The 14,986-nt window shown below is 32.8% G+C and overlaps 2 protein-coding genes across 3 annotated transcripts; both read right to left on the reverse strand.

The window, feature by feature from the left end:
- Positions 1–144: 144 nt before the first annotated feature.
- Nipsnap (protein nipsnap) lies at positions 145–5,491 on the reverse strand. Its single transcript, XM_066395766.1, has 6 exons — positions 5,316–5,491; positions 3,750–3,923; positions 2,972–3,143; positions 1,097–1,241; positions 709–831; positions 145–570 (listed from the first exon to the last, which is right to left on the reverse strand). Exons 1-6 carry the CDS (start codon positions 5,360–5,362, stop codon positions 422–424), a joined length of 810 nt encoding a protein of 269 aa, XP_066251863.1. The 5' UTR covers positions 5,363–5,491; the 3' UTR covers positions 145–421.
- A 1,441-nt stretch (positions 5,492–6,932) lies between these two features.
- Positions 6,933–14,972, reverse strand: egl (Egl_like_exo domain-containing protein). Of its 2 annotated transcripts, none has more exons than XM_066395386.1 (16): positions 14,164–14,972; positions 13,958–14,060; positions 13,754–13,889; positions 13,576–13,686; positions 13,259–13,453; positions 13,060–13,200; positions 12,810–13,002; positions 12,398–12,568; positions 12,042–12,199; positions 10,862–11,077; positions 10,549–10,766; positions 10,112–10,274; positions 9,913–10,055; positions 9,691–9,843; positions 9,520–9,635; positions 6,933–9,238 (listed from the first exon to the last, which is right to left on the reverse strand). In XM_066395386.1, exons 1-16 carry the CDS (start codon positions 14,429–14,431, stop codon positions 8,976–8,978), a joined length of 2,748 nt encoding a protein of 915 aa, XP_066251483.1. In that variant the 5' UTR covers positions 14,432–14,972; the 3' UTR covers positions 6,933–8,975. The 2 variants fall into 2 exon arrangements, with proteins under 2 accessions (XP_066251483.1, XP_066251484.1); XM_066395387.1 differs by having other exon boundaries at positions 12,042–12,187; positions 14,164–14,971.
- Between the last annotated feature and the right edge of the window lie 14 nt (positions 14,973–14,986).

The raw sequence follows: 14,986 nt of genomic DNA on the forward strand, positions 1-14,986 counted from the left end.
AAAGATTAATTTCCATTGATTTTTGAAAACTTAACAGCCGTACTTCTGAAATAATGACTTATTGAGCTAAAAACGTGGATTCGCCCTTTCGAGCATAATATAACTACTTGACTTGTATACTGGTAAAATATGAAAAACCTAATTAAGTTTTAATGCGTTTTATTATCACTCCATTAAGTTAAATACATTAAAGCTAAAATATTACAACAAATAAATAGCTATAACCATAAGAGGCAGCGAAATATGAGTGGTAACTACCACCGCCAAATAGCTGTAAATTAATTAAACAATGGAAAATGCTATAAACTTCAAATAAATTTACAGTGTATAATTTGTTGAAATAACTTAGCCATTACGAACTAGATCAAAAAATATTTCATTTAACTTGATGCCTCATCGACTGACTTTCAATATCCATCTTTCACTTTGTGGGAGAAAATTCCGTAGGTACCATGACTCTGCAGTGCATTTCTCTAATTAAGGGTACTGTGTAGGCAACGCATTCGTCCCAACCAGGAGATCTCCAGGCACTTTCTCTCGTCTCTTTCCTTTTGTTTAAGCTTTCGTAACCTAAAGAGTTAAATAAAGTTTAATAACTCACATTTGCATGGACGTTTAAATCTAAAATTTTCAAAGAGTAATTATAAGTCATTCAAATTTTGCATTTATTCGTTACTCTAAGGATTTTCATTCAAGCTGCACACTTACACCAAATGTGATGCACGTTGTATAATCGTCCTATTTGTGAAAAGAAGCCAGCAAAAGCTTCGTCGTTGTTTTTCCTGAAGTTGATAGCTCGGGCCCAGTTGTTACCCCATTCAATCATGGTTCCTAAAAAGAAGCAAAATATAATACTAATATGTAAATAGATCTTCGTGGAAACCGTGATTGAGATCGGATTAATCCTTACCGGAGATTAATCTGATCGGTTGAAAATCAACAGATAGGGGTTATCCGATACAGATCATCGTTTCTAAAAAGACCTAGCATTTGCTCTCCACTTAATAAATTGAATCAATTATCCATTCAAATTCGACTTTGATATTTTTAGCATGACGTACTTAAGTGAGATACGAATAACTCAATCAAAACTTACCGGGTTTTAGTGCATAACTTCTGATTTCATATATATTTTTCGATTCTCTGAGCAAAATTTGTGGCCAATAACTGAAAGCCAAAAGATATTGCAAATGCCGTGCACGTACTAGTTTTCCCTGTTCTATCCTTAACTTGTCATAATCCTAAAACAAAACGAATACTTAAAACTCTCATTGAAAATACACGTCAGGGGCCTTTCGATAACAGTATATTCTGTATCTTTTATGTATTCAATCAAAGCCCACAATATTTCCACTATACGATGAATCGTTTATGCGTTATTCAGTGTCAAAAAAAACTTTAATCCAAGTTCTCGACATGTCATCTGCTTATGTTCATAATAGGACGCAGGCATAACAATTTAGTACCTTTTTTTTAAAGCTATTGATGAGACGACCAAAATATCTAATAATATATAGGGTGTTCCATTAGATTATAGTTAATTGCTGTTAAACCATTTGGTGCAGAAAAACAAAGAACTACGCCACTGAATTCTACAGCAAAATTCTATCAGAATCCGTTTTTAACTTTCTCGATATCTTGGTGGATAAATAAATTACAGAGTGAGTTCCAGCCTGACCTTTGCTTATCATGGCCCATAGGGATAAATGTCACATTATAAAAGACGTAATATTTTAATTGACAGTGCTTTTTAATTTTATTTCAATTAAAGTTGAAAATAAATGAGTGTGTAGTACCAAATTAAAGAGAAAAGAACAAACTACGAGCTTGAACTGGTGCGACAATGAACTGCCTTATGAAACTTGTTTCTTATCATACTATTAAACAAAGATTTTTGACTCCGATACCTGCCACTTTGATTTGTGTGCGGTAAAATGCTACTTTCAACTAGCAAAATGCGTACAGTATAGTCACTTATTATTGTTTATAATTTTTATTATAGCCACTGCGTGCAGCTTTGTATGCTTATAGGAAAAGACACTTTCTCACGTGTTTGATACAATATTTTTTCTACGAGCGGATGTGTGTTACTTTACCGCACGCGTGAATGTCATTTCGCAACTAGTTGTGAAATTAAAGCAGGTACCTTTATTTCGTAGTTCAGTAAACAAATGGAACCAGAAACAACAATGGATACAGTTTTCGTAATCGAAACAGGTTACAAAATGGATTTCATTTCGCATTCGCGATTTCGAAGGCTACTACTTCGATGACTTCATTTCGTAACTCCATTAATAAATGGGTCCATAATAGCAACGGTTGCTGTAGTTCTACAGAGACAGGGCAGGGCGCCGCTTTAATATGTTCAAATCTCAAACGCACCACTGTCTTTTTCTTGTAATTTCTTCCCGTACCTGAAAATTAGAAAAAAAATATGAATGAAACTCTTTCGTGTTATGTTCCGGAACCAAGCTTAGCTCGTCCTACAGAATCTCATTAGTGTCACAAAACTATTAATTTCCTGATTAATTACAAATGGTACAGGGTGTCCCATTTTTGATGACTTTACCGGGCATCTAGCTTTATAATAAAGATAGGAAAACTGCTGTTTTCGCGAACTGTTGTTACTTTTTGTGTGTTAACAATGGTGGAAATAAATTTGTCATGGCTATACTGCGCAGAACATTATGTGATGGTTTCAAAGAACCTCTGAACAAAAAAAAGTTATTTTCATATATCAGTGGTTAGGCAGACGCATATTTGGCGGTTTTGTATATTTAGGGTGTTAGTTAAGTGTCTAGACAAACTTTAAAAGACGAGTCTTTGAATAATTTAAATTAATGATGGCGCTACAAAAAGTTTCACTCCTCAAACTTTGTCTACATACTTAATTAATACCTTGCAATTAGTAAATTTTTCGACCCATTTGAGCTATCACATACCAATGAATACAAGGAGAAATAACTCTTACCTCGTCAATATTTGTGAGGTGATTAAATACATCAATCTGATGAAATCCACCAGTAAATTTCCATAAATGAAGAGCTTGGTCTTGATCTCCTACATTTACAGTCCAGCTTCCAACTAATGCAACTGAATCTTTCAATTTATCTTGGCCTTTTACCCATTGTACCATATTATTTCTGAAAATGTAAAATATGTCAAATCTGGATCTTTTCCATTAGAAATAAAACATCCGTTCAGATCAGACACAGTTATATTATATTCAGGGTGTCTCCTTTAAGTGTTATCACTATTATTATTGGCGTAACCGTAAGAAAGTCGAGAACATGCCTTCATTCGTTAAACCATAAAAAATATCAACAAAATCTATAACATTAAAAATTCCTGCTGCGTCAGCATGTAGAAATTATAAATTCAAGACCTATAGAAGAGCAAGAAATTTAAGACCGAATAATATTTTAGTGGCCTATATGCATGTGGGAATTTTATTATAAGTCACATATCCGACGATGGGACATATATCCGAAGTCTACAGAATGGGGTAATTTTCAGAAACAAATGCTATCCAGCGTGAATAATCATTGAACTCATTATTCATCCTCGATATTATTCGTTGCGTTACAGAAATTAGAAAAATTAGGTTTTCATTTTTAACATTAGAAGTTTTCAATCTCTAATGAAAGGGTAAATCCAAATTAAGTAAAGTGATTTGTATTTCAGAAAATTCAAATGAAAAACTAGGAACATTTCATTGAAGAAAGTCATCATTTTAAAGGAATACTTACACATTATTTAAATAGGGCTTCTTAGAGTCTGGCCTATAATTGTGGGTTTGTAGAGAATAGATCACCTCTTTGTCACTGAGCATTCGACTATGGCTTTCCTTTGTAGGTTCAATTTTTCTTACAAAAATTTTTGACAGCCAGGCATCACTTTTGGGTGCCGACGACGAGATATGCCTTAAATGATGTGAAAAGATTTTTTTTTAATTCAACTTAAAAAAGATTTTTTTTCGGACGCATTTTTAAGTTATACCTGTTAAAAGAAATTTATATCCCTTAGTCAATAGTTCCCACCGAGGGACCCCGACCGGAGCACTTCCACGGTCGGGGCTCACCGGTCAGAACTTGACGTACCTAACAAAAAAAATAGATGGTATATACATATACATATGTATAGAATATGTATTTAGAATGGTCTATTTATTGTGCTCTAATTACAACTTCAAGCATTATTTGAATATCTCATTTACATCTGTTTCCACTATAAAAATGAATTTTCTATGTAACTAAGTAATATTAGACCAAAAATGTTGATAACATGCTAATGTGCGTTGCAAACTTGTTAATAACAGTTTAACTCATTGAAAAACTTAGCATTTATTCATATTCTGACACCAAAAGTTTCAAGACCTAGTAGAAAACAAATGTAACAGAGCCCAAAATCACATATTTATTAAAAGAAAAAACCTAATGCCACAAAAAATTTCTAAAAGGGTGCAATCAAAGGTAAAATGATTCGCTAAATCCAAAAATATCAAAGAATGCAGGGTATTCTATTTAAAAATCAAAAAGTAGGGCCATTTCTGGTAAAACCTGAAGTAAAATATCATTCAGAATTACCTATTTTTGCTATGAAATAGTAAAGCTGCGAGACATACCAAGTTTCTGGCAGTGTAGTGTCTGTGTACATATTGTAAATAATTATCAAAAATTTTTTAATTTGGGGCTAAGTATTATACAGTCTATTACCGCACAATTATGGAAATGAATGCTCATTGAAAGCAGTTTTTAATGTAACCCAATCCATTTTATTCTTTAAATTGATGTGGTAACTAAATCAAATTCAATGATTCAATGGTTTTGAGAAGTTCATGCAGTTTTACGCAATATATATATTTTTTAATATCCAACGTAGAATTGGTAACATTAATAATGTTTCTTGTCAGACTAGAAATGTTTAAAAAATATCGAGCCTTCCTGGATGCTTAATTCTCCTTCGTCAACACAGAATATTGATTCTGCATGAATGAGCCTTTAAAGTGTCTGCCATTTTCATGTGATTCTTTCATATTATAGCAAAATTAGAAAAAGCCATTTAGGTGTGAGCCTCATTAGGAAATGCAGTCTGCATCAATAGTGTCACATTGCGGAGCCTCACTTTTGCTGATTGGACAAAATCCAAAATCTCTCCTTACACAGAACTCTGCGCTTCCTAATTAGTTTCATTGAGAGTAGCTATTTTTATCAGTCATTTAATCCACAATCATTATTGTAAACAGTTTCTTAAACTCTACTTGGGCACTAGAAATTTTACTGCTTTTAATGTATTGCTTCGCTTTAAGAACTTACCGAAAGTTTTGAAAGGTGGATTTAACCAATTTCAAAGGTATAGCCATGATCACGTTTAATTAAGTGTGTGAGTACGTATGAATATTCTTCAATCCCAAAGTATTTTATTTTTAATTTAAATTTTTGCCTCTAATGTCAGGCAAAGGTTATCAGCAGTAATGACGCGACGAGACGATGAACGACGAGTTCGAATTCGTTAATCGAAAAGAATCGAAACGTTAATGACGTTGGTTGACAAGTCCCCCCGGAGTAAACAATGGGCACATTCCTAAAATCATCGTAACAGTTTGTCCGAGCCCTTAGTAAAGGGTGAATGTCACCCTTAGTTAATTTTAATTGAGCATTTTCACCCCTACTTGTTTGTGAGGCTTTAGTCTCAAACTAAAAGAAATAATTAACAATTTGTCTCATTTTACACTGACACCGGGGAACACACCAGTAATTAGTGGTGACAAGTACTGGGACTACTGGGACATTTCTCAAATTTACTTGAATTACCTTTTAACACCAAAAATAAGGAAAAAGTTTATGTAAATATGAAGAGATCCATAAACGATTCACAATCGTTGGAAACACAATTTTAAGTTTTAATTTTCTTTTCTGGGATGTTTTAATTTATCAACAAAAAACTTAACAGAGCCACCCAAATGCAGCTAGTCTTGGAATATACAATGACCCTGGCTTGGTGCATACCCTGATGGATTTTGCACTACAGGAAAGTGTCCTTAAGAAGGGACATGTAGTTTGCAAGGACATTTACACTAGATTTTATTCAATTTGGGTATCTTTTAATAACCGGTCAATCAGTGTTTGTGAAATATAACAAGAAGGGAATATCCTTTAGAAAGGACATAGGAGGTTCATGCATTATTTATTGCAGGTTTTGTTCAATTAATGTCTCTCTAGATATTTGGTCACCCAGTTTTTGTAAAATATGTGAAGGAAGTGTTTATTAGAAGGGACATGACCTTTTCAAATTCAAAAAATTATTATGTGCACTGTATCAAATGCATTATTACTCCGAAGTTTGGTTAAATTTGAATCACTCTAGATACATGAACAATACTGTTTAGTGCAATTTTACTAGAGGGAAGTGTCCTTGAGAATAGACACGGCAAGTGCTGGATTTATTAGTGTATCAGGAGCATCAGCCACACCATGTTTGGTTGGATTTGGGTCATTCTGGACACCCAGTCTATCTGATTTTATGACATTTTGGTAGAGCAAAGTGTCCTTTAGAGAGATCATGGGAATATCAGTATCTCTCTATATATGCATGGTGTTGGGATTGAATATTCACCAGTTAAAGTTTCGCATCATTTGAGATCATAGCTCCTATAGACATCAATTTCTCTTTAAATATTCTGGAGTTAGAAGTGTCCTGTTAAGACAGTCCAAATGTGATCATCTTTGTAGAATAATCAAAATACTTTGATGTACTACACTTTAAATGATTACCAAAGGGTTGCACTAAACCCTATTCAACTATTTTCAATTTTTCTATGAATTAAAAAAACTGTTATGCGATTTCAGTATGACTAAATATCCAGCAATCTGGAACAAAATCAAGAGGATGGTCCTCCCAAGCTGATGAAATTTGTTTAATAATGCAAACAGTTTTAATGAAGTAATTTTCTTTTATTTTTCCAATAATATCTGTAAAATGCAAACAAAAAATGAATAATTAAATACCTTTTCCCAGCAAACATAATATATGTATTAAAAATACACAAATATTGCTTATTATAGTGTTAATAAATAACATTGTTAGGGCCTTTATTGTCTTAACATCCTATTAAGACATAAAGACCGACGACACATATAATAATGTATAAATATAAATTAGATATAAATATTCCTTTTAGAGAAGTGGTTTCAATTATACAAAGTGCCCATGAATTAATAAGTGTGCCACATTAGAAATACCTTTTAAAAGAAAACCAAATGGGTATTAATATTATGTTTACGTCATTAATATAAAGTTAACTACCTTATTGCAAAACCACATAACAAAAGACATACAAAAAAAGTTTAAATGACAATATGGCGCCAAATTTATCAATGGTTTTTTTACAACTCAAAGAGAACTGGGGTGTAGAATAACGGGCATAAAAATGTATTTTGTAGACCGCATATCAATCTGCAAAAGTTGGCTATACCGGCTTACGAGTGACATTAAAGAATATATGAAATCTGTTTCGTCGAACAGTTATTGGTGTTTAACGATATTTTATTGAATTTTTATTTGAATAACTGCTAGGGTACATTAAAAATAGCACCCCTTAAAGAGGCAAAATCCTTAAAATTTAATATAATTACAAACATCTCCTTGGCAGTTTTCAAAAACCTGATTTTAAGATGATCACTAGTATTAAGGCCGGGTCTATAAAACTTAAGTAAAAATTAGAACAGAAGTGTACAAATGCTCCCTAAAATTCTGTCATATTTATCACAATGGGGAGCAAAATAAAATTACCTCAATAAATCAAGCTACATATCCTTCGAACACACTGGCACCACGCGAGCAATATCTTAAATTCTTGAGATTGTCGTCGATTATATTCGAAAGAGAATTTCATGACCTAAATGCTACGCATTTGTGAACCCTTTATACAATATTTCAATGACGAAATTCTAGACATAAGTTTGTAAATTGATTTATCAAGAGACTGAATATTCTCATGCATTAATGGAAATAGTCCATAATCCATTGCAAATGACTACCACAAGTCTTGACTACATTCAACTAGACCTTAGACACTATACGAACAGTGGTCAAGTTCGTTACAGTACTTACCATTGCTAAGGTACTTAATGTCGCTTTAAGGCCACCAATTCACTACTATTTGATAAATAATTAATATTACTAATGGACTGTTATTGAGCATTACTTTATAGTATTTTGATTATAATAGTAAGTACTTATTACATACACACATACATATGTATACATTATATATAAATTTGCGTGTGTATATCTCGTTACCTTATTAAATAAGTTATCTATGTTATTTAGGTATGAGTAAAAATCTATTTTAAGATTCTCGCATAAAATAAATCTTCTATTCAAGTAAAACCTACCTTCCCATTATTAGTAAAATATCAATATTGCTTTTGGTTAATTCTCTTAAATACACTGTCTCCGTGGTGATGTCTTACATGGGAATCTCGGAAACGATGACAGTTACAGGCATATAACAACTATAAACAATCAGAATACTCACTCTACCCCACCTAACTCTCACTGATTTTTTGCTTTTAATGGCGAAGTTTTCGTGCTCATTCATTAAGCCCGTAACTTTTTCGTTTTTAGAGATTTTCATATCAGACATCCTTTTCTTGAACATATTGAATATCTACGACTGAACCTAAACAAAATTCTAATATTTATAATTTAATCATTTCAAAGGCACTTATTTTGATGAAAATACTTTCATTTGCTCTTGAAATTCAAGTTATAAATACGATACTGTGCCATTGGCGTCTAAGTGACCAGATCTCGAAATATTCACAATATTTTCAGCTATCCTTTAAATATCAAATTACAGACATCTTATACATATTACAGACAATAGTTCTCAGAATTACATAAAACAGCTTCCATTTGAATTGAAATCGAACTATGATTCAAATTCAAGAATTGATTCTATCATTTTTACTTCAAAACGATTCGGTTGCCTCGTTAAAATAAATTTTTGTAATGACAACTTCGCCAGTGCTAAGAGTCTGAGTGCTGACGTTAGAGCAATTTTCCTTAACTTGAACGACATCACTTTCGCTTAAAACGCTGCTAACGTACTGATTGGTCGGTGACAGCATTCGTTCTGATTTTACTCCGTTGATTTTGCTACAATGACAGTTGCAGGTACATTTGACGACATTACCGTCCATGGGCAAAAGAGTAGCAGAAGTAAGAACTGATTCTAAAAAAGGGGGCGAAATTGGATTAAAGTTAATAAATAAATAAATTTTGCGAAGGGAGATAAAGGGGCTTCGAAAATTGACTTCAAACTCGAGAAGTATAAGAGTTAGAGGCTTTTACCAAAAAACTTTAAGGATAAATCTATAATAATACAAGCTTCTGAATAACATCTCGCAACTCTAGTAGTAGGCAAGACCGTATCTGACGTTAGCAAGTAATATTATATTACGGCACCGGTTTCCTAGGAACCTTAGCGAAGTCAATGTTATCAAATCAACTTACCTAATTTGTCGATTTTATCAAGTCTATCTATCTTATTGTCGTTTAAAATAGAATCGACTAACTGCATGGATTCGGTTAAGCTAGTGGGTTCTGAATTCCGGGGAGACGTCATGTCACTTAAAAGGCAGATTTCAAAGATTCTTATATAAAAAATCTCCACACAAAACGTACCTATCAAAACTTGGATAACCATCGTCATTTTCCCCGTCTTCATCAGAACTGTCATCTTTTTCTTGCCCGAGGCTCTCCAACTTTTCTAATTTTTTTGCTACTTTAGCTGAGGACTTCAATTTTTCCTTTTCTTCATCAGTCAGTTCAATGTACCTAATATAATTATAGAACAATGGTAACCATATTAAGGCTATCTTGAAAAGTATGAATATGACCCCGTACCTTAGCAGCCTCACTTCCCTATTACTAAGAACTATACTTTTGGCTGCTTGTCCCATTTTGGCCCTGAGTTCCTTCACTTCCGTTTCGGTTTTTCTTTGTCGTTTCTTTAATTTCACATCATCTGGGTTTATATGAAGATACACCTTGAAAATTTAACTTTAGATCCTTCCTATGACATATCAAACGTTTTATAGAATACCTGCTCATCGCACAAATCCACCATAAGACTTCTATTTTCTTCATTTATGGCCCCCAACATGGGATAAAACACTTTCTCGTTTACTAAACTTAGAACATCAGCTGAGGCATATAAGATCATTTCTCGAGTTAAAGGTCGTCTTGACCAATATTTTTGATCACGCCTATAAATATTAGAAACTAACGATAGGTTATTGTTCAAAACTGAATTTTTTAAATTTCCACAGTTTGCAAATATTATAATATTTATGTAAATCTCAATCCAAAATTTTAACCATTTTAACCATTGTAAAACAAAACCGAATTAAATTTTTTTGCATATTTTTGATGAACAATCCTGTATTTCATTAACACCTTATGTATTAATCCTTTAGCAGTATTACATATCTTAGTCTTTCGCAATCAATAAGTGTTTATTAAGTACTACCTACTATTTACCTATAAATGTTTTTAAGTTGATCCTTCATAGGATTTACCGGAGCTCCGTAGATTTCGCAGAGAGCATTCAACGCGACACTTTTAGCTTTATATACGGGACGCCCAGTTTCTTGGAAAGTTAAAACGGCATGTGCCGCTTGAGTGTCGAATACGCATTTTAACGATATGTTGAATTGACGAAAAAGATTGACAGAATCATTGCGGCAATCATGAACGATCTGCAAAAAATTAAAAACTAATTTATTTATCATTATTGTAGATTTTCTTTAGATTTAGCAGTAGTAGTAGTAGTTTTAGATTATTAAGCATTTACCTTAATTACTTCCGGACTTTCAAGAATCTTTCTCAAACCAGCATCAATCATTTGTGGACAAGATATTAAATCGAAAACATATACAAATCCTGCAGTTGTGGCTATTTGCAATAAGGTAAGCTGGCCTTTAACCCCCAAATTTATTCCTTCGCAGTCGAATCCCACTATCACTTTTCCATTAGTGAATGGCCACTCAGGGGTTTTATTAGTTTGGACCTTAAAATAATGAACAGTACATATTATCTTGAGAAGAAATGTAGCAACTTGAGGAAAGAAAGAAAAATGTGCGAAAATTTGGATTCGTTCGTTAGCCCTGTTTTATGATAATTTATATATCAATATACCGGGTGATTCACGGTCGATAGTAGATTAGACGTTTCCGTAAGACTGATATCACGATCTTTCTGAAAATTTGCATATATAGATAAATGAACTTGCTCTATCGACTTAAAATATTTTCAGTAATGCAGCGTAGCCGGTTCTATCAGAAAGTATTAGCATCTCCGATATTTTAAATGGAACATCCTGTATATTTTTGGGTTCTATATTTCGTTCCAACAATTTCTGTATTTAACTTCCTATACCTCTATATATATCTCTAGCAGTTTTCGGAATATTATTTAATTTTCTTATTTTTTGTTCAAAATGAGGCCTCTAATAAAACCTCTGTTATAACGTGATTTGAATTTACAGAAGGACAAAATTTGAAATATAATTTGTGAAAGGTCCATCAATTTGTCGCATGTAAATGAGAATATTCTGTCTTGTACAGGGTGGCTCAAAATTAATGGTCTTACGGGTAGACGGTAAAAATGTCTAAAGTGTGTTTTTTTAAATGGAACCCTCTGTATATTACTAACCATTACTTGCCACAGCTGAAAGCCAATTAAATTTCCTTTAAAATTATGTGTTATGCCCCTATACCTAAACCATCATATTTCAAAAATAAATGCTGTTTTGTCTAAATTAAATGATTTAATGATAATTGCCAAAGGTGGGTCTGCGACGCTTTGATTGTTGAAAACTATGCAATTGTTTGAAGAGTTTGAATTCACTATTAAAAAAAACGCAAGAAAAAATAAAAATCGCAAATGATAAGAAATAAGTTGTAGGTAGGTAATATCTAGATTAAAATTTAATATTGCATGAATCTTTTTTACGGTGTTCTATCATCACTCACCTTATTATTAACTTTCCTTTGTAAAATATCTTCAATCACCATCTGGCACTCCTTTACACTACAAATTACTCTAGTATTCTGAAACAACTTAATTTTCCAGGTGTCATTATAAGGCTGCTGATTTAACATTGTTTGTCTATCTCGTCCTGGAATAAACACTTTTTGAAAAATTGTTAAGTCACAGTAATTGTGGTATGTCATGGTTACAATAATTAACCTGACTAATATTAAACCGAGACCTGACCAATACTATCATCATATTTTAATCTACATTGGCGAAAAAAACCATCCTTCATACATATTGCATAATAAAGTTCTAAAATCTATAATGGTTAAATGTTTCAAATCAAACATACCTGTATTTTCTTGTAGCGTTTTTAGCACCAAATTATTGATTCGTTGTTTAAGACTTTGATTGTAATTCACTTGCTTGCCCATTGAATTATTTGCTTTACTCTCTTCATTAGCCAAGTTATTTATAGGTGAGTCATTAAGTTGTTGGTTCTTAATAAATGATCTTTGCCTTCCTGAAAAAGTGGTATAAAATTGCGACTTAGAACAAAAAAGCGACTTGCACAACATATTCTGCAAATACAAGGTATCCCATGTTTTATGATCATAATTTTGGGAATTTCAAAAAAGAATATTTTAAGCTGGGTTGTTTATGCAAACAAAGTCTTTTTAAAAGAGGTAATTGTATTTATGCCGAGCAGGGGAGAAGACTTTTTTAACCTGCTGTCATACTTGTGGTAGGTAACTAATTATTACCTATTTTAAAATTAGCGTCGTTTATATCCTCTTCGGTCAAAATTGGAGGCTCAGGACTTAACGATTTTTGTTGCTGAGCTTCAATCTGCCTTTGTTGTAGCTTTGGTTGTTTCAATCTATAACTAATAGATCTTGGGCTCAATGGTAAAGAAGGAACAGGTGACTCAGATTTCGGCGACAGACTTTTTTCAGACTAAAAATGACATTAAATTATACTTTTCACAGAAATTGTTGGAGGTCATTAAACAACCTTCTCAAAAGGTATTGATGTTGGGGACTTCATTTCATTTGGTGGTTTCTGAGTATTATTGCTTGAAATATTTGTAAAATTTTTCTCTTCATCATTACTTGTTTGCTGCTCATTTGCTTTGTTTTCTTTTATTAAACTAACCTAAAAAAACAGTGAATTATAGGGAAAGTATAACATATATTTTGATTTTAAAACTCACCTGGGCACTAATATGCTTTTGACTTATCTTAGGCGTTTGCAATAATGTGACCAAATTAGATTGTATATGGAAACTATCAGAAAAGAGCCTTAGGAAGCTAGAAAGTTGTGTGGGAGTATTAAAAAGATTGGACCAGAGGCTCTCAGGAAGATTACAACTAACTATTTGGAACAGTTGTTCAACTAGAATAGGACCCTAAAAGAAAGTAGGCACAGGATGAGATTGTTATATAAACCATCAGGATCTTTAATAATGGGAATAACATAGATCTAGTAAGTTATAAGTATATCATATCTAAGTAAGTAAAAACTACCTACCTTAACTTCTATGCATTGAGCCAAAAAATCTAAAAGAGTTTGCGTCTCTTGAGGATCTATCTGAACATCTGGATGGAAGTGAAGTTCGGTATTTGGACAATTTAAACGAACCTTAACCATTAACATTTATGCAATTACTTTTATATTACCTTAAAATTGAATAATGAAATATACATACCTGATTATAGTTAGTTAAAACAACTGTTTCTTTCTCATCATCTATCAAAAATGTTTCACTCTGCTTTAACAAGAACTCCCTGAATTCATGAAAGTGCTGCCCTGAAACATGACGAACTTCTGGGGATGCTTGGGATCTAGAGCAGAAAAGCAGATAATTCAAATAATGTTTTGCACTTGATTAATTTGAATAATATGCTCATACCTATGACCCAATAAACTTCTAATAGGTACTTCTGTACCCTCACCATACTGAAGAAGTTTTTCAGAAAAATATTCTACTGCTTGTGTATTGTAATCTTTGCCATCTGGAAAGTTTATTTACAGCTATGAGATCTTGAAATTAAAATATTATAATATATTGGCCATGGGACTGGTGACAGAGAGAAAATTTTACATCTAGGTACTTACTTGCAGAGCTCTTGCTTCCAGAATGTTGAAAAGTGTTAATGGTAACATATTCACCTTCTAGAGAAAATAAAGAAGGATACTGAGCCAAGAATTTCTTAAGCCCACTTTGGGAGCCTCCAGCAATCTGCCTCATTTCCTTGGTAAATCCCTTGGAACCAAACTGGCAACTTAGATCATGCAAAGTACGTGGTTCACCTTTATCTAACAGCCGTTCAAAGAAAAACAACAAAGTCATGTTACGAGCCAGTTCATATTGCATAGCTTCCATTCTTGATTAATAGCAAAACTTTTTGGTTGGTTGTCTTTTTCCTATAGAGCCCTTTGTGGTGTTTTTTTGGGAATAGATATGTTTCTTTCCAGCTCTCTTCAAATTTGGCAAACAGTGTTTAATAAAATATAGAAAAATAAGGTTTTTAGGCTGTCTTTAAAGTTGTTTTTGTATCAATTTTTTCTTATGTCTTGACCTTTCCTTAGATTTTTTGTTTGCAGGAATGTTTCCTTAAGCGAAAATAAACGTAGTAAACAATCGAATAATAGTGCCTTGCCCTAAATAGTGTTAGAAAAAAATTGTGGAATCTTTTACTGATGAGTTGTAACTTCTTAGTCGGTGCCGTTTCGTTGTGTTTCAAAAGTAATTCCCAGCTGAATTAAAGTACACAATACGCACATGGTATTTAATTTTCAAAAAAACATGATCATTTTAAAGGGAAATTAACAAAAATAGTAAAAATAGCTGGAAAAATTTTAGCCTCTCACAACATCAAAATGGCTTGCGCCATCTTGAATATTATTTCTTCTTCTTCTCTTGAATGTAGCCTCATCA

This window comes from Euwallacea similis, chromosome 12 (assembly GCF_039881205.1).
Source record: "Euwallacea similis isolate ESF13 chromosome 12, ESF131.1, whole genome shotgun sequence".
NCBI lineage: Eukaryota > Metazoa > Arthropoda > Insecta > Coleoptera > Curculionidae > Euwallacea > Euwallacea similis.